This window comes from Zeus faber, assembly GCF_960531495.2.
Source record: "Zeus faber genome assembly, chromosome: 10".
NCBI lineage: Eukaryota > Metazoa > Chordata > Actinopteri > Zeiformes > Zeidae > Zeus > Zeus faber.
Genome location: NC_137199.1, coordinates 26147201 through 26167534, shown reverse-complemented (window position 1 = coordinate 26167534; position 20334 = coordinate 26147201). Strand labels below are relative to the sequence as shown.

Sequence of the window (20334 nt, the reverse complement as noted above, 5' to 3'; positions counted from 1 at the left end):
GCCGGTTTATTCATTCCCATTTAGCGCAAAAAGTCTGGTTACACCGCTGATGAGTTCAAGGATTGCCGTAGGTACAGTACCTAAGGTATGTCTCCGTGCCTCCCCCTTGGATGCAAAAAACCCACCAAAATAAAGCAAGCGGCAGATTCGTCCCCCGATCGATGGCGATGGTGAGCGCGTTTCCCTGTTTAAAGCACTCGGTGGACGTGCACTTACTTATGCATGTTCTCCTGAAGGAGTCGCCTGTTTTGTGGAAATCTCAGCCGTGGACACTCGCTGCTCAATGAAGACGGAGATGGTCGGTGGAGGGAATTGATCTGACCTTTGTTGTTCTGCGCGGGATATAAATCTGTTTGTATCGACTTTATTAGCGCCATACTGCGACACGCAGGGTGAGCTGGTTCAGGCATCTAGGCTGGAGCATTGCATCAATGTTTTCCTCATGGATTCAAATGGTTACGTATTTGATATTAATCCAAGAAACCAAAGAAAATGACCATGATTTATTAAATTATTATCATGAAAATATACCATTGAATATATATATTAAAATGCTCACTCCTCAAGGGAGGGAGCATTTTAATATATGTAATGCAGTTTTGGCTCCCAAAATGTACCAAAGCTGACTTTGTGCTCCACCTCCATGATCGCAGTCATGGCATCCAACCGCCTCCCAGTCCCTCCATCTGGAGTCAATCTCCTGACCAGTTTGCACCGGGCTGATAAACCAGTACAGACTGGTGGTATGTGTGTCCTACCATCCGACAGCTAAAAGCCAATCAATGAGAGCCTGACAGCCCCGTACTCCTCCAGCAAATACATCATTTCCATCTAAAATGGCATCAATAATCATGGACGTTGACGGCAGGAAATTGACCAGATTTGTTCCCAGAGTTCTCAAAGCGAGACTGGGGAATTTCCCAGATTGCATTTTGGGACAGCGTAAATCAAAACACAATGAGTGATGTCGACATCTCTCGTTGCGAGGACATTGTGGCGCTTATGGAGTAGGATTCCGGAGACGGTCATGAATTCAAGGTTCTATGAGCGAAACACCGGCTGATGCTGTTAATGTAGAAGCCAGTTCGATTTTCACTGGATTGTTTAATTGGATCGGAAAAAGACCATTACTCCTCTCTTCATGGACACCTTTGTAAGCACAAGGCATTCCCAGCGTATTATGGGCAACATTCACAGAATTCACCAAGGATGTGCAAAAAAGGAGGCTGAATCATCCCCACATTAAGGAGTTTCCATTTAGTACGCTGAGTTCCATTCTGTGGAAGACGGTGCATCCGGTTCTCAGGCACAACAGAAATTCATTGTTGGCACCGGAAAAGAATGTTTTAGTATTTATCTTTTTTTTCTTTTTTTTTTCTAAATTCATAAATCTGTCCTGCAAGCCTCGTCGGTTGCATTTGCGGACGGTTTGTGCCAAATAGAAGCAGCGGGGCACCGTCTTCATTGGAAACATGTGTTGTACGTTGCTTCATCAGCGAGAGAGAGCAAGGAATAAATCATCCACCGCTCTCACACACTTCCCCCGGGTCGGACACTGCTCCCAGCTTCCAAATACAACACCTTACCTCTGGGTAACGGGTGTGGAACAAGTTGTTAAAATACGACCAAATTAAATATGTTTGAGTTTGAAATCTCTACCTATTTTTTATTTATTTTTTTGTATTTTGGGGACATTTACCAATCTACTGTAAATTTAGAATGAAATCGAAAAAATAAATAAATTAACCTGATAAAGTATGAGTTGAGTTCCAGTTCCAGTTCACATTTCTCACTTCTTCACTATGCATATGAACTCCAATATATATATATATATTTTTTAGCTCTATCCTCACAGGATAAATATTGCAAAATGCAGTCGTCCTTGTGTTGATTTGGCCCCGGATGAACCCTTGTCTTATCCTGCCGAGCTAATCCTCTTATTCAGTAATTCTAATGTCTCAGTTAAAGAGGCAGACATCGATTTACCTTTTTTTGTGGGTTGATGTAAACACGACCATATTCAGAGAGCTTCCTGTCTGGCAGCCATAACTCTTACAGAGGGAGCTGTTGAGCCGCGAATGGAGACAGAGAGAGCGAGAGAGAGAGAGAGAGAGAGAGAGCGAGAGAGAGCGAGAGAGAGAGAGCGAGAGAGCGAGAGAGAGAGAGAGAGAGAGAGAGCGAGAGAGAGCGAGAGAGAGCGAGCGAGAGAGAGAGAGAGAGAGAGAGAGAGAGAGCGAGGAAAGGGGTCGAGCCGCCGAGAGTGACTAAGAGAAGTGAGACAGTGAAACCAAGCAAGATGCCGTGGAAGTGAGTAAGTGGGAGAAAAATGGCAGGAAAGACGGTTCCATAAATGAGCCACATTGCTTGCGTCCTGCCACACTGTCTTGACCCTTGTATTATGTCGGACAGACTTGACTCAGATGTAGGTGTTTACCATCACTAAAAGGCTGGTTAACATACTTGAGCCTGAGGCCAGGGGACTTTGCCTAATTTGGGTTCATGAACTTCTATACAGAATATGAACATCTTGATGTTTTTGTTTATGTCTGTAAGTACTCTGCTCCCCATTTTGATGCTGCGGCCAGTTTTGAGCACAAAGCAGAACAGGCCTTTATGAACTAGCAGCTGGTATAAATGAGAGGTTCTCCCTCGCCCTCGTGGTCTCTCTCAACATTCATTCATTCAGTCGCTCAGAAGCAACGGTCAGAAGAGGAACATGAGCGGAAGCTTCTCGGTCAATGAAGCCCTCGCTCTGATCTTAGACAGTGACAATGACAGTGAAATAGAGGAGGAAACCGAGGACAATGCCGAACATAATTCGGCGTACAATGAATCACCCTCCGATGATGCAGAAGAAGAAGAAAATACCCGGGATGAAGGAGAGGCGGTGCTGATGGAATGGAAACATAGCGTAGTCACAGGGAAGGCTGTCAGTGGGAAACATCGTCAGAACGCTCCCAGGGCCGACGGGGCCACGTTTGCACTTCATGACACAGAGTTCATCGCGTCAAATGTGCCTTTGAACTGTTCATACCGCCGTCAGTGGAGAGGATTATCCTGGACGACGCCAACCTGGTGGTTTTTTTGCCGCTTAATATATATTTATCAGATTGTGCTGTCTGGATATTAGGAGGTTAAATACGCATATCTTACAATTTTGAGGTGATTTTTGCGGCACCGGCCATTTCTGGCCGAAAAAGTATTTGTTGGTTAAACATTGAGACGTAGTACAAGGGTAAAGGGAGATCCACCAATGATGGCTCCGGGAGGGAGGGAGGGAGGGAGGGAGGCACATGCGGCGCTCGCTGTACAACGTTAATGGCCGACAGAAGTTACCAACCCATCACCTGAGAGTAATTCTGCTGGTGTTGTTCCATGGTGGTTCGATCTTTCTATCTGTACGACTAGAATCCAATGTAACATAAATTAAACAAAATTTAAAGTTGGTATCTATTTTAAGAACCACACATTGTTGTAGATTTGGCTTTAATCTTTCAAACATTAGCTGTTATTTTTGTCAAAGTCGGGGGGAAAGTGCTGCCATGCCCCAGCTTCCTGATCCTATGCATAGCATTGCTCTCACTATATCCTGCATATATTTCATGTGTGATGATTTAAATTACCTTTTGTTTGCTTACTTGGTCATTTAATTTGGTGATTTACAAGATTGCACCAAGTACCTCAACCAATTCCTGGTTGATGAAAATTGACTTGTCCGAATAAACAGTGATTCTGATCATTGGTGGGGAAGGTCCATGTGCCTGAAGGTTTGAGTCAAAGATGCCAGTGTGTTCTTCATAGTCATTGTCTTTGATTGGTTTGATAATAACACAGTGCAAATGTACTTTTACGACGGAATAGACAGGTTCCTTCCTTTCTTCCAAACACACGTGTTGTATTACAACCCTGCTATGCTTCCTTTTTGCCGACCCTGCGCCCAGTAAACCATGGAGCCATAGTTCCAAAGATAATCTTGTGTTTTGTTTTCAAGTAACTTTTGCGGCAGGTCTGTTGACCCTGGAAATGTCAAGCGGCGCAGTAGTTAGTGGAGTGTGTCTCCCTGGGGTGCGGAGGTGAAACAGGCTGGGCCGTGTGATAAGGTGCCACTTTGAAGTCATGAATAAGCGGGGAGCCGACCTCTGACCTCCGCCCACTCATCCTCCTCTCAAAGGGATTTGGCCTTTCTGAAACACATGTAGAGTGTTCCGGGCTGGATCGCCGTACAGACCGGCAGTTACACTCGGCGCTGCCGTTGTGCTCTCTGCCGGATGAGTGACGTGGTCCGCTTGGAATGTGCGATGCGTGTCCTGCGGGGCTGGTCATTTCGAGTCACATTTACAGTGTGTTGAAGACCAGGGATTCGCAATCATTTTTTTTTTTCCCATGTCGAGGAGGCTCAAATTGATATTGCGTTAGGCCACGGACCTGGGAACCACGCAAATCTGAGAGCTCATGTTCCATTTGCTCTGCGGGGTACGATTGGACACCCGCCCATTCAGACAGATTTCCACCCGACCTTGCCGGGGTCGGGCCAATCACAACCGATTATCTAATATGTAGCGGGTTTTATACGATGACGATGCAGAGGAGCGCCACTGACATACCTTACCAAGATGGCTGCCACTGACGTGGAACAGTTGAATCCACTATCGCCGTTTAGGGACCTTCCCAAGATGGCTCCCGCCGATGAGGAACGGTCCGTTGAATCTGCTATCGCGACAGCATTAAACAGACTGGACTGTACATTTTCTCTCAAAGAAGAACAAACAACTGCATTTAAACCCTTTTGCTGATAAGAAAGACGTGTTTGCCTTACTTCCGGCAGGATCTGGTGAAAGTTTTTATTTTTTTATTACGTTCCGTGGCTCTGTACGGTTGTAGGTCTAACTGACTGCGTCCCGAGACATTTTGGTCTGCGCCGTTGATAACGCCCCTCGTAAATCGAAAATGAACTGAGAGGTTCTGTACTAAAACTCATTTGCGAATTGTTCTGGCGATGTCAGGACCCCCTCTAATGTGATTTTGTGTCTCCGGGGGCCCCAATCGGAGAAGATATTTACCCTTGGATATAATTTAGTCCAGGCCTCCATGCCCGCCTATGCTAGAGTTATGGGGATCGGGGAAACTAGGATCAAAAGGGTCATTACTGTAGATTCTGTAACGGTGCTAACGTTTTGTAAACCAAACAGCAGTGAAGTTGAACTATTCATCATTTTGCCGGGGGCCCCCTGGAACCTCTTGAAGGACCCCTGGAGGAACCACTGTGTGAGAGCATAGGCCAAAGACATCAGCATAGAATGATATCTTTGGAATATGTGATGATAAAGGATTGCGTAGCGAGGGATATCATTGGCATTTCATTGAATGTAAACTTCTGAAATAACCATGTGTGTGACATTAATGCACCCCCTTCGGGCGGCGGTCGCTCATCACCTCCACCCTCCATTCCAAGCGTAAAGCGCCGTTTCTTCTCAGAAGAACAAACACAACACCCCGGTTTCCAGCTGTTTGCACTAAACTGCAATCTTATATTTCAGTTTTTTTTTGTAGTTTATTTGACACTTGGAACTTATTACAAGACTATCAAGGGAATACGTCTTGGCGAAGCGTGGTGACCATCTGCTCGGGGCTAGTTCTTGACGAGCAGTTAGTTGCTTGGCATATTGTCGGGCGAGGGGCAAGAGACTCCCATTTATCCCCCCCCCTTCTCCTCCTCTGTGGTTTTTCCTCATTCTCTCTGTTTTTGAGTCCAATGTTCGAGGGCCCTATACGCATCGCCAATGGCAACGATGTGACCCCGGCTGGTTTTCTCCACCACTTCCTGCGGGAATTGTCCCCCCGGGGTCAAAAGTCGAAAACTTTGCCCATGCATGGAAATCCATGGTAATTGACTCCATTTGGGATTCCTCCTGAGGTTCTGGCACCAGGCGGCTGCTCCTGACGGCTGCCAAAAGCAATAACATCTCACAGGCATGACTCCCATTGTAAACAAGGCCCTCCATCCGCCCATCTGTCCCTCCATCCATCCGTCCTTCCATCCATCCATCCATCCATCCATCCATCTATCCATCCATCCTTCCATCCATCCACCCATTCATCCATCCTTCCTTCCTTCCATCCTTCTGTCTTTCCATCCATCCATCCATCCATCCATTCTTCCATCCATCCATCCATCCATTCTTCCTTTCATCCATCCATCCATCCATCCGTCCTTCCTTCCATCCATCCATCCTTCCTTCCATCAATCCCAGAGTGTGAGACAGAACAGCAGAGTCTGGCGGTTCCTTTCTTTCTTTGGCGACGGCCCATGACGCGGCAGTCGAGGGATTTTAAATCTTTCAATTTGACGGCATCTCGTTTGACTAGTGTTCTCCTGGGATTTTGGGACACTCGCCATAATCCACTGTACTCATGTTTAACCAGTGTGAGACACACACACACACACACACACACACACACTGGTGGCTCTGGGAGCTACAGGTGCGGGATGTCAAAATACAAAATACACCGTCTGGACGCCAAAAAGCGTGTTTGGAAGGAGGGAAATATGCCAGAAATACTGTACCATGAATAGAGATATTTAAACTGTCATTTATCTTATTAGCTTTATTTTTAATGGTTATTGTTGATTCATGATATCATTTTTCTATGTTTAAGGTTTGTTGTATATATTTTATTATTTTTTTTTATTATTAGGTTTACTTTGTTTCTTTTTGTTCATTTTTAGGTTCCTATTTTCTTTGTATTGCTCATCATCACGTTGTTTTTTGGGTTACAATTTTACAGTCCGTTGTTCACTTTTAATTTCACTGTTTACTGTTATCTTCATTTCTTGTGCCTCCGCGACGGGCATGGCCGGAGGCGTTATGTTTTTGGGTTGTCCGTCTGTCCGTCCGTCCCATTCTCATGAAGGCGATATCTCAGGAGCGCCTCGAGAGAATATCTCTAAATTTGGCACAGACGTCCACTTGGAATCAAGGATGGACTCATTCGTTTTTGGTGGTCTCGGGGTCAAAGGTGACTGACCTCTCAGGACAAGTTTTTGACCATCACTCAAGAATGCATGCACTACTTATTCCCACAACATACAGTTATTATGACAACATTTCACTCAAACGTCGAATGGGATCAAATGGTGAAGTGATGACATTTTATATCCAAACGGTGGAAGGTGAACCTCACTGTCACGTCATAGTGTTCTGCAGAAAAACACTTTTCTGGCCATTATTCAGCGCCATACTGTATCTCAGGAACAGAAGGGGCGACTGGGACCGTATTTCACATTTGGTCGTACACTGAATTGGTGACACTTATCTCGGGTGCCCGCCTTGACACTGTGTTGATTGTGTACGGTAGATCTTTGGTGCTGCCGGATCGAAGATGTCCATGTTTTACAATTTGTAGCTTCTTTGCGGCAACATCCGTATTTGAAGCGTCGTCTGTCATGGCTACGCCTTTATGTTCAGAATCAGCTTTATTGGCCAAGCATGTGAAGGCATACGATGAATGTGATGTTAATCTTCTCTTAATGAACCAGCTTGACTGGTTGTCAAGGCATTGAGGCATAGAACCGCGACGCGGTAATTTTTCTTATCTTGTAGTTATATGCATATAATATTTTCTTTGTGTTTTTATTGTTTTAACTCTCTATTATTTCCTATTTTGGTGATAGCTGCTGTGATGCTGCTATCTATTGAAATAGCATAGTGTTTATTGTGGTTTGTACTCGTACAAAATGCCAATATTTTATTAAACCAGTCAGCTCACTGTCATTCTGTCGTAACGTTATCTACATTACCTTATATAAATTTTCACTGCCTACGCCAATGAAGGCAAATTGTCATTGTTTTCCATGAGGATTTCCCAAAATTCTAGGTTCACATTACATATTTCCGTCCCTTTTGTTGGGAGTGGGGTGAGGGTTCATCAGTTCTTATGAGTGGATTAATCCCTGCATATGGTGACAGTTCTGGTTAAGTGGAGGATTTGCCGATTGACAGCGTAAGTGGAGCAAGAGTGAAAAGGATTGACCCTTTTTTTGTTCTCACATGATTAACACAGTGAGGGGGGAAAATAATTATTATTAATGTGTGGACTGTGGATTTTTGCACACAAAGTGAAGTATCTGAAACATTTTCATTGTACAGCTAATAATGTAATGAATATACACCGATCAGCCACAATATTAAAACCACTGACGGGTGAAGTGAATAACGTTGATCATCTTGTTTCAATGGCACCTGTAAAGGGCTGGGATGTATCAGGCAGCAAGTGAACAGTCAGTTCTTGAAGTTGATGTGTTGGAAGCAGGAAAAATGGACAAGCGTAAGGATCTGAGTGACTTTGGCAAGGACTAAATTATGATGGCTTAACGACTGGGTCAGAGCATCTCCAAAGCTACAGGTCTTGTGGGGTGTTCCAAGTATTAGTGGTTAGCACCTATCAAAAGTGGTCCAAGGAAGGACAACTGGTGAACCGGCAGCAGGGTCATGGGCACCAAGGCTCATCGATGCGCCCGGGGAGTGAAGTCTAGTCCGTCTGGTCCGATCCCACAGAAGAGCCACTGTAGCTCAAACTGCTGAAAAAGATAATGCTGCTATGATAGAAAGGTGTCAGAACACACAGTGCATCATGCTGTGCATGGGGCTGCGTAGCCGCTGACAGGTCAGTGTCCATGCTGACCCCTGTCAACCCCGGAAAGCGTCTACAATGGGCACGTTAGCGTCAGAACTGGACCATGGAGCAATGGAGGAAGGTCTGATGGCCTGGTCTGATGAATCACTGTGGTGTGGGGATGGTGTGGCCTGAGCAGCCACACCCGTCCTGGGTCTAGGTAATTGGGGACCCAGGATCAGAGTGGCTGCATCCCTGTTGCTTGTTGGTTGGTCTGACGAGCAACAGGTAAAACCCCCATCCCCACACACACTCAGAGAGGTGTGTGGGGATGGGGGTCGGAGAGGAGCCCTTGTCATGACACACGTCTGCTCTTGGGCTCGTTCCACCTCGTGCTCTAGGCCAAACTGCCACAGTCATGTTTTCTTCTACATCACGTGGATGGGCGGGGTTAGGGTCCGTTCCGATGGAGCATCCGTGGGATTTGCTGGAACAACAGGCCTGGTCCATGGGGGCCCCACCTCGCAACTTCCAGGACTTAATGGATCTGCTGCTAACGTCTTGCCTCGATGAGTCAGAGCTGTTTTGGCGGCACGAAGGGGAGCTACACAATGTTAGTGGTTATTAGTGGTGGTTTTAATGTTGTGGCTGATCAGTGTACTTTACAGGGGTAAAAAAAAAACCAACCACTTTTTACATTGAATTCTAAATATGGTTAAAAAACAAAATGTTCCCCATTGATTTTTATGAATCACACAATTTGAGGTAATCAAAAAAAAAAAACCTGTACAATTCCTTTGTCAAGGCAGCGGAGGCAGCTTTGATTCTGAAAGGGGGAATACATTTAGTTTATTCTGTTGTCTTTGCCGCTTCATCTCCTATTCCCTTTCACTTTTGGTTCGGTGTTTTCTTGTTTTGTTCAATGCTACAGTAGGTATGATTGATAATCTATATATAAGTGTGTGTGCGTGTGCGTGCGTGTGCGTGTGTGTGTGTGTGTGTGTGTGTGTGCGTGTGTGTGTATAGAGATTATGCTCCATGTTGGGTGAACAAAAATACATAAATTAGTTTGATAGCATGTCATAATCCCAGCAAAGCAGCATGGATAGTGTCCAAACTCAGTGGCTTGTGTTTTTTCGGGGTTTTTTTTTAACTGATGTGTGACTCAGGCTCTTGACCAGTTATGTAACCCCTGCTACAGGAGGGCGGATGGACAACGTGCACTCATTTCTCCCATGTCCACCGTTGAGCGATGGTGCACATGGGCGAAAAAAGACGCACCGGATCACGTGTTGCTCGGAAAGGCGTTCTAAGAACAAAAATGTCATTGTTCTTATGTTATGTATGGTATACTGCCATTTGTTTTATTTGTTTGTGTATTTGCATTCTTTTTCTATTTGCTGTTACTCTATTTTTCTTGCCTATTTTCTTATGATGTTATGATCTGTCTATCTGTCCGTCCATCCGTCTGTCTGTCTGTCTGTCTGTCCGTAATAACTCACTACGTATTGCGGTGGTTGTTACATAGTAAATATTCTAAGAATTTGGAGGTGCTTGAAGGCGTGTTACTGAGCTCCATCCCAAGGTCAATTAGGAGGTGACAGATCTTTAAAAAAAACGATTCAAGGACTTCTCTCCGACTCGGTTCATTTGTCAGGCAATATGAGAAAGACAACACGCAGGACTTAATGGAGCTGCACTAATAGCGAGGGTCGTCCCATTTAAGGCAGTTGACTACCTTTTATCTTTTCTTTTCTTTCCTCCCTTTCGTCGTCATCCCTTCTTATCTCGCTCGGTTGGGGTCGTCGTTTGTCGAATGGATTGGCTCGTCTCCGGGACACGCCATGCGTCTTGATTGTGTCTGCATGGTCTCTGTTTCTGCTGATTAATTTTGTTTCTAATTTTAAAGCCAATCATCTTTGCCTTCACCTTCGACCGCTCCGTCGGGCGTCGCCATGGTGACCCTCGACTCAGAAGTTGTTCCGCCTCCGTGTGTTTACCTCCTGAGAGATGACCATTCCTCACTGCGAGTCTGGGCTAATTCCATAAAAGATGGCAAACTATTAAAACGTACGACGGCTTAATTGGGTCTATTCTGGTGGCCTAATTGCCATTACTTAAAAATGATGATGATTATCCCGATTGGTAATAACTCCAATCAAACGAGGCGGCAGCAGCCATATCAAGGTGTTTTTTGGAGAGCAGCTGATGTTAGCTGCAAATCTGTCGATTCGGCGGAGTACATTTTCATACAGTATACGAGGAATTTGTGGTGGCGGAGGTTGGTGCATTGCAGCAAGCTTTGAAAAGCTTAACTGTCTGAAACAAAATGCCAATCCTAAAAAAAAAAGTGTTATTTTTAAATAAACAACTGCCAGATAAAAGACAAAAAATGGCCAATTACGCAAAGGTTGAATAAAAAAAAAAGAAAAAATATATAAATATTCAGAAATAACCAAATAACATACAAAAATAGCCATAAATAAATAAAACAAACATACAAAAAATAGCCTGATAAGCAGAATACACAAAAACCCATTCTCTCCAAAAAAACGTAGCTGGGGCTAAGTGGCAGTACGGTTATTAGCTGGGGTTGTAAAATTTAAATAAAGATGGATATGCTGCACGGGATGAATAAATACAACACGGCATGGATAACAATGGATGAGTAGGTATCAGTTAATACTATGTTATTACTGAATTGTTACAGTGTCTACAATGTTGTTACAGTCTTTTTGCAATTTTACATGATTTGACCTGTAGACCTGGTGCTACCTCTATCTTTTAGACTAACGCACACACACACACACACATTTAAACTATAGACTCTCAAAGCCTACGATGAGTAGACGGGCGGATTTGTGAATGGAATGACCTTCTCCCTTTTGATTCACGTTTCATTTGTCCTCTATCACAAGTGTACGGGTTATTTAAGACGTGATTCTTTTTACGATACGTCGGCCATAACGCCCAAATAAATCTTTGTTTCCTCTGTAACCTTTGGCGGTGGCGTTGCCAGAGCCCTTGGATGAAAGATAGAAGTATTTTGGGGCTCTTTACAGGGTTTCTGGCTTTTTTGTTTACAAAAGACGTCAAAGTTTGATGAAATAGTTGCTTTAAATGCTCCTTATTAATGGAGTTATTCATCTCAGGGAACAGAAGGAAAAGGTTCTATCCTCAATGTGAAATGTTCTCGACAGATGAGTGTTCTTATATTTAATTCAGTGCAAAAGTGACAGATTTTCACTAATATATGTACGTTAATAATGTCATTTTAGTCATTTTTAGCGCTTGCCGGCGGCTCGCTCTATCAAAGTGTAAATAACTTTTAAGCGCTGACGTGATTTCCCCGGTGTACGAAAAAAAATCACCTGGAAACAAATGTTTTTTGCGTGTATCCGGCTTAGAAAAGTTGAACAGAAAGAAAAACAAGATATTTTAGTGTGTGCGTGTGTGTGTGCGTGTGTGCGCGCCATTAAAGCCACTGGCAGGCCTTTGCTGACAGGAGTCATTAGGATAATTTGACATGATTCAGAAATCCCTTCTCCTTGATGGGGGCAGAGTATAAATATAACCCTCCTCCCTCCTCTCGTCTTGTTTTCCTTCTAATCCACTCCAAATGTGTATTCAGAAGATATCACAAAAAAAAGAGAGATGTATTTCCGTGTTAATTTTACTAATGATATCCCAAAAGAATCGCACAGCTCAGCTTCCGGCTTCCAGTGGAGACTATTATGGGATGTAGGGTGAGGGGGAGTCACATTAATGCATAAGTGTTTTCAAAAGAAAAGCACCCGCTGACCCATAGAGAGCACTTAGATTAAAATTTCCAAGGCAAATTAAAATAAAAACAATTAGAGGAAAGAAACACACATATAAATTGACCAATAACCTTTTATATATATATATATAATTTTTTTTATTTTATTTTTTATTTTTTTAAATTGGTGAGTTGCTGCCAAATAAAAAACTAAAATATAAAAAAATATGCACAGAATATGAAATTAAAAGGCAATCGCTGAGGCTGAGTGGCAGTATGGCTGTCGTTCTCAAATATTCATACCTATTTAATCCGCTGGAAGGGGCATATTTAAGATAATCACAATAAAAAAACAACACATTACATCTTCCTGAGCTGTGGCGTATAGTACACACCGTGAAACACTGGGGGTGGACATTCCTCCCATGGTGTCACCAAATCTATGAATAGCTTTGGTGTAACATCATGGCGATCCCCCGTGTCTCCTGTTTCCTAGCTACCGCCTCTGTACCACAGGCCCTTTCACCTCCCTGGTTACACTAGTTAGCGCCGCTGTCACTCACGGGGCGCCCCGAAAAATGAACAATGAACCGCAGCCACAAACACCGATGTTGGACGGACGTTTCTCAGAGCTACAATGCTTCCAGCCCCTTGTATTTTTACCTTTCGCTAATGACAGCATGGCTTGGATCCAAGGCTCCGCCAATTGCGATGGGCCAATTGCTGCCCCGGTGGGGGGTCTGTGGTACCGCCGTCCTCACATTTGGGCGGCCAAATAAAACCTGAAAGATGTTTTAATTGCGATATCATGGCAACGTACTGCAGGCGATCCTATTGTGTAGCAGCGGCGTCTCTGATTGGTGAACCTTATCGCTCGCGTTTAAATAACAGTCTATGTTGGCGCGGTGAAAGCGCGGGCGCTGGCCGGGCTGCGGGGGCCCGGGCGGGGAGGTGGAGCGGCTTCATTTTGTGCGAGCATGATTTCAGGCGTTTGGGAGAGGGGGGGGGGGGGGGGGGCAAGCGGGAATGAAAGAGGCGCCTTTCTCCATACTACAAGTCAGCGTACCATCAAAATGATTTTGAGGCTGTTATTCCAAGGTAAAATGTTACATAGCGCTGCTTTAAATTCAAGAAGAAGCGTGCTGAACTATCGTTAGGTTGAAGGTCGTTGGGAAGGTATCGTTCCCAATGGTTTATGGGATGGCTAGTTCCTTCACTCTTAATATAGTTATATACACAGTCTTGTAACTTTGCTTTTTTTTTTTTCACCTTTTCCAAATTTTTTTCGCTCCAAATAAAATGTGTTGTGGTTAGGGTTCATCTCTTAGTTGCTTGGTTTGGTTCCAGGCTCTAAACTCTTTATGCAACGATTTTCTGGCACGTCAATGGAGTGAATGACTGGGAAATTCACTTCCGGAAACGGAACCGTTCTGAAAGCCGCTCAGTGTTGAACTCTATTAACACCAGATATTTGCAATCTGGGGAAAATCACACTTCACTTCACTACTTCCTGCATTTTACTCTCTGAAGAGATTCTCAAATTTGGCAGTCACCGCCCCCCTTTGAAAAACCTTATTCTGAATGTGTGTGTGTGTGTGTGTGTGTGTGTGTGTGTGTGTGTGTGTGTGTGTGTGTGTGTGTGTGTGTGTGTGTGTGTGTGTGTGTGTGTGTGTCAATAAAGCTAAGTCCTGAACAACAGGCGGAACATAGCGCTGGCTCCCTGCTCCTGTCCCGTCTGATCCCCTAAGACGTGGCTCGTTCTTTGAAGTCACCACTTGAAAGGCTGATGCGAGCGCTGCTCGGTCCAGAGGAACTCCGTAAACACTGATTAGCCGCTGCTTAATGAGCAACTGTGTACACGCCGGCGCAAGCCCACGCCCGTTTTTCTAGGCCACACACACATACATGCATTGTCTGATGGGCGGGAACAGTCGACCAAAAGTCGCAAAAGATCAGCAAAAGAGACTTTCAACTTGAGGAGGAACGACCTCGATGCTGCCGACGAGGAACCCTCGGTACCTTTTTGTCATGCCTTCCACACGTGCATGCTGGGAGTACCTACTGCTATCAGTAGGTACTCCCAGCATCCCCAGCTACCTTTCCCATCGCCGGGAGAAATGCTGTCTTCTTTCCGGTGCGTCACGCTCGACGCCGCGAACAGGCCGGGAAAGGGGCGTGGCCTGGTTCCAGTGCGGTCGGGACTCCACAAAACGGTGGAGGAGACAGAAACTTCAGCAACAGACATGAAACTGTAAAACTTGAGAAAAAAGTACTTTCAGCCGCTCAAATGAATGGGAAGGTTCATGAACGACCCAACACCACAGTGGAAGCAGCGTGGAGTGCAGGGATACTCGGTGCTGCCGGTGCGGCTGGACGGTCCCGGCGGGGACCGGCGGGGAGCGTGGGGGGTTCTCCGCCGTGCTCCCCGCGGTGCCAATCCCCACACTCACAGCATTTCACAGTCCCCCATGCGGGGAAAAAAGGTCAATAACTTCTGATTTTGGATTCTAAATGGGATGTGAAAGCCGATTAAAACCCGGGTCTATTGCCGGGTCACTTGACCTGAGACCCGGGTTTTTCCTTTCCCCCTGGTGAAAAATGCCGGATGTTAGCGGGTGTTACCAGGTTTTTGGTGCAGTGGGAAGGGGTAGTAGTAGTAGTAGTTGTAAATAATAATATCATATTATTATATCGTCAGCTAAACGGCTATATCTCAGGATTGGCAAGTCAAATTTGGCATGGCGATAGTAAATCTCGATTAAAAAAAGGGCCTAAAAAGCCTGGAACCGACATGGCCACAAGGCCCAATAACAAGCTGTCAAACTTGAAAAGCCCAACCCCACCGCCCCGGTTGACCTAGACACCTGACGCTTGGTCTGTAGGTACAAATTTGCCTCAACACCATATACTGTCTGTCTGGATGGATTGTCTTGGACATTTTGGAAACTCATCATGGAACATCAGTCCACATAACATCAAATTGTGTGTGTGTATGTGTGTGTGTGTGTGTGTGCGTGTGCGTGTGTGTGTGTGTTCGTTCGTTCCTCGGACCTGCCTGGACAAAGTTGGCAAAAAAAGCTCAGGGATGAGGTAAACAATGCCTAAGATATCGGCCCATGAAATTCAGATTTTGTGTTGCATTATCTAATTCATCACAAGTCCACGTCACCGTGGCGTTGGACCTTGAAATTTGACAAAAACCAACAAGGACAGCACGCTGACGGATCGCACTAAGATTGACATGGGGAGCTTGAAAAAACAAAAACAAAACACACACACACACACACACACACACGTGCTCTATGACTTTAAAGTGGGGCTATGAAATGTCGGGTTTCAACACTATGCGAGCTACGGGGGCGTTGCTGGGAATGGGGCGGTCGCTGTGTTTGATCCCTCACGATTGTAATAACTGCTCGACGCGTTGCCAGTCCATTTGGAAATGTAATTGTTGTCCCTCTCCGCGCAGTGTCCGCCGACATCCTCAGCAGCAGCTTGAGCAACATGGAGCGTCACATCAAGCGACTGGAGAACGACATCCAGAACTTCCCCAAGACGGACGACCAGCAAGATAAGTTTGTGGAAAAAATGTCCATATCCTTTTTTATAGGAATATACAGTATATACCCGTGTGTGTGAGTGTGAGTGTGTGTGTGTGTGTGTGTGTGTGTGTGTGTGTGTGTGTGTGTGTGTGTGTGTGTGTGTGTGTGTGTGTGTGTGTGTGTGTGTGTGTGTGTGTGTGTGTGTGATGGAACAAGCCTGTTCCCGAGGCCTTCGGACGGTTCAAGCCGCCGCGGTGTGGGCCAGCGGGGTGAGGCGCGCGGTGCCGTGCTCTGCCTGGCAGATGTCAGCAGTTAGAGTCTCTGGGCGTGATTTGTTGCGCCCGGGGAGAACCTCCCGAAGTAGATGTGGGATACGTGGCTGGGAGATTTCGATCAGATCTCTCCCTCTCTCCGCCTCTCCCTCTCTCCGCCTCTCTCTCTCTCGCTCGCCCGCTCTCTCTCTTCGCTCCTCCCCGCGGTCCTCCCTCGGGTGAAATCACGCCGCGGCTATTTTTACCTTGCTCCGCCGCCGCCTGTCCCCCAGTGCCGAGCTAATGGGAGAACTCCAGCCCCTTGAAGTGACTTATCGCCGGCCCCTGATTCCATCTCCAGCCCGGCCGTGGGCCCGCGTCGGGGCCCTCTCTATCTGTGGCGGGACGCCATCTCCGGGCCATGGCTAGTCACGGGCACCGCTCCTCTTTTTCGATAACGGAGCACTTTCACCCGAGGCCCAGGCACTATGGCGTCTGAAATTGAATTAGGCAGAGGCCTCCGCGCGGCGGTGGGACGGCGGACGTCCTTCCTCGGCGGGTGTTTTTTTTGGGGGGGGGTTTTTGACTATCGATCCATCAGAGGGGAAAATAAACTCTTCTCATACCCGGGTTCGTTGGCACGTCACCGGCCGCCGTTGAAGCAGATGTGCTGTGTTTCTGGGGGGTTAACCCTGTCGAGCCCTCTCTTGTTATATTACAACATTCACACAGAACTCTCTGTGCATGTTATCTTACGTTACATCCATATTAACATTCTCAATGGGTGTTTATCCCGGAAATCCCATGGGGATGGATGTTTCCTCTTCGCTCACCTCCTGTATTTGGGCTTCACAGGGTTAAGCTGTACCTGGTTTTGAAATGAAGAGGAGTAAAAAAGGTGAACGTCTCTGAGACGAAATATACTTAAGTAAGTACAGATACTTAAGTACAGTAACACAGTACTTGTCCGTAGCTACTTCCCCACCCTGCTGCTCCCTCTTCGTACAGTATTTCATTGTCAGTATTGAGGAAAAATAAAAAAATAGGTTTTTTGTTTTTTTTCCACTGATCTTTCCAATGAGTGGGTGTCTCCATATTGCGTGAGTCCGGCGCCGCGTTGAACCTGTTCTGTGCTCTTTTCATCCGGCTGATTAAATAATATGACAAATTCTTTATTATGGGTTAGTTTGCTCGTTTTGCGAGGCCAGTGGCATTAGCATGAGCCATCTGCTCCACGTCGACGGAGGGCGGCGCTTGATATGGTGTGAAGAAAAATAAAAAGTGCAACATTTTAGGGTGAACAAAAAAAAAAAAACTAGCAGGAAGAAACAAAGGCAAAGAGAACTTCCTGTTGGCAGCTTGGGGGCAACGCGGACTGACAGCGCACACACACACACACACACACACACACACACTTGCACGCACACACGCTCTCACACACACACATGCATGCACACACACACACACAGACTTGCACATACACACACGCTCACACACACACACACACACACACATGCATGCACACACACCACCACCCGATGTCAGTATTGATTGGCGGCCTCCTCGGAGGAATGGAGGATGGAGTGAGAGGAAATGGAGAAGTGCAGCCTGCACTCTTCCTCATTGTCTGGAGTTCCTCCCCAGGGAGGGATGGAAACCCTGGACCTGGACCCACCCCCCCCATCCATCATCCATCCATCCATCCATCCATCCATCCATCCATCCATCCATCCCCCCATCCATCCACCCATCCATCCATCCACCCATCCCACCCCCCCATCCATCCATCCATCCATTCATCCCCCAACCATACATCCAGCCATCCCCCATCCATTCATCCATCCACCCATCCCACCCCCCCATCCATCCATCCATCATCCATCCATCCATCCATCCATCCCCCCATCCATCCATCCCCCCATCCATCCATCCATCCATCCACCCATCCCACCCCCCCATCCATCCATCCATCCATTCATCCCCCAACCATCCATCCAGCCATCCCCCATCCATTCATCCATCCACCCATCCCCCATCCATCCATCCCCCATCCATCCATCCAACCACCCCCCATCCATCCATCCATCCCCCCATCCATCCACCCATCCCACCCCCCATCCATCCATCCATTCATCCCCCATCCATACATCCAGCCATCCCCCATCCATTCATCCATACACCCATCCCCCATCCATCCATCCCCCATCCATCCATCCATCCATCCAACCACCCCCCATCCATCCATCCAACCATCCCCCATCCATTCATCCATCCATCCCCCATCCATTAATCCATCCATCCAACCATCCCCCATCCATTCATCCATCCATCCATCCATCCCCCAACCATCCATCCATCCATCTCAGCCAAAGTCAGTCAGAGGCTTAGGGGTTTTTCCCACAAAGATCTCTATTTTTTATGCTAATGCAGTATGGTTCGGTTAAGGTTGGGTTATGGTTGTGGTTCAGTGATGGTTCAGTTATGTTTATGGTTAGGTTATGATTGTGGTTGGGTTATGGTTAGCTTATAGCTGGGTTATGCTTATGGTTGGGTTGTGGTTATGGTTGGGTTATTGTTGGGTTATGGCTATGGTTGGGTTATGGTTTTGGTTATTGTTGGGTTATGGCTATGGTTGGGTTATGGTTTGGTTATTGTTGGGTTATGGCTATGGTTGGGTTATGGTTTTGGTTATTGTTGGGTTATGGCTATGGTTGGGTTATGGTTTGGTTGGGTTTATGGTATGGTTATGGTTGGGCTGTGCTTATGGTTGGGTTATGGCTATTGTTGGGTTATGGCTATTGTTGGGTTATGGTTGGGTTAGGGTTATGGTTGGTTATGCCTTTTGTTGGGTCATGGTTGGGTTATGGCTATGGTTGGGTTATGGTTTGGTTATTGTTGGGTTATGGCTATGGTTGGGCTATGGTTTTGGTTGGGTTTATGGTATGGTTAGGGTTGGGCTGTGCTTATGGTTGGGTTATGGCTATTGTTGGGTTATGGCTATTGTTGGGTTACGGTTGGGTTAGGGTTATGGTTGGTTATGCCTTTTGTTGGGTCATGGTTGGGTTATGGTTGAGTTTATGGTTGGTTATGGTTGGGTTTTGGTTATGGTGGGGTTATGGCTATTGTTGGGTTATGGTTATGGTTGGGTTATTGTTGGGTTATGGCTATGTTTGGGTTAGGGTTATAGTTTAGTTTATGGTTGGGTTATGGTTATAGTTGGTTATGGCTATTGTTGGGTCATGGTTGGGATATGGTTGGGTTATGGTTGGTTATGGCTATTGTTGGGTAACAGTTGGGTTATGCTTATGGTTGGATTTACGGTTGGGTTATGGTTATGGTTATTGTTGGGTTATGGTTGGGAATATGTGTTTTTCATTTTAAGTTAATTAGATGATCACTTGGGGTGCTGGCATACCAAATCACCGTTCTTGTCTTTTACAAATTTTGTTAAATAATTTGGTATTTAAGCAAAATGTTGAATAAAAGGGTCACATGATTGTTTTAAAATAACTTTTAAACCTTATAAAAGAACAAAGAATATATGAATAATATATAAAGTATAATAATAATAATAATAATTATTATTAATAATGCTAAAAATTAAAATGAAATAAAAAGTTTCGGAGCAACAGAGTCAGGGGGGGCAGAGTTGGTGGGGGTTAAACTCACCGTGTCTAAATCTTCTTCTGCGATTTGCTCCATTTTCAGATAAATATGACTCTGCAAGTACTTATCCCTCCTTTGGCTGTTACAAATGGCAGAATAGCCTCGTTGTGGCAAAAAAGGTCTAATTTTCCTCGCAGTGGAAGTCTGAATCAGTGGGGTGGAAATGATTAAAATGACGAAACGGTGCCAACTTGCTTTTGGTTCCTCGATTTAGTTGAGTTGAGTTACCGACCGGCACTGCACCTCCTGCCGAGGATGGTGTAATCAAAATAACAAGGTTTCGGGGAGCCAGAAGAGGGTTTAATTTCTGATCAAGATTTGTTTTTGTTTTTGTTTTGTTTTTATTGTGTGTGTGTGTGTTTATTTATTTTGGACACCTTCTCTCTCTTCACTCATGAAATGGGAACCCAACTTGACATCTTTGAGTAAGCGGGGTGGTTATTTATCCACCAGGAAAGAGGATAATTACAATGTTTCTGAGGAATGAGTAAAACACGGAAGG

The 20334-nt window shown here is 45.6% G+C and overlaps 1 protein-coding gene across 1 annotated transcript in view; it reads left to right on the top strand.

The window, feature by feature from the left end:
* diaph2 (diaphanous-related formin 2) overlaps positions 1–20334 on the top strand; it is a 436878-nt gene that overhangs the window by 312999 nt on the left and 103545 nt on the right. Inside the window, exon 25 of the mRNA XM_080007732.1 lies at positions 15843–15967. Coding sequence (XP_079863858.1) covers positions 15843–15967 — 125 coding nt within the window. The remainder of the gene's footprint in view (positions 1–15842; positions 15968–20334) is intronic.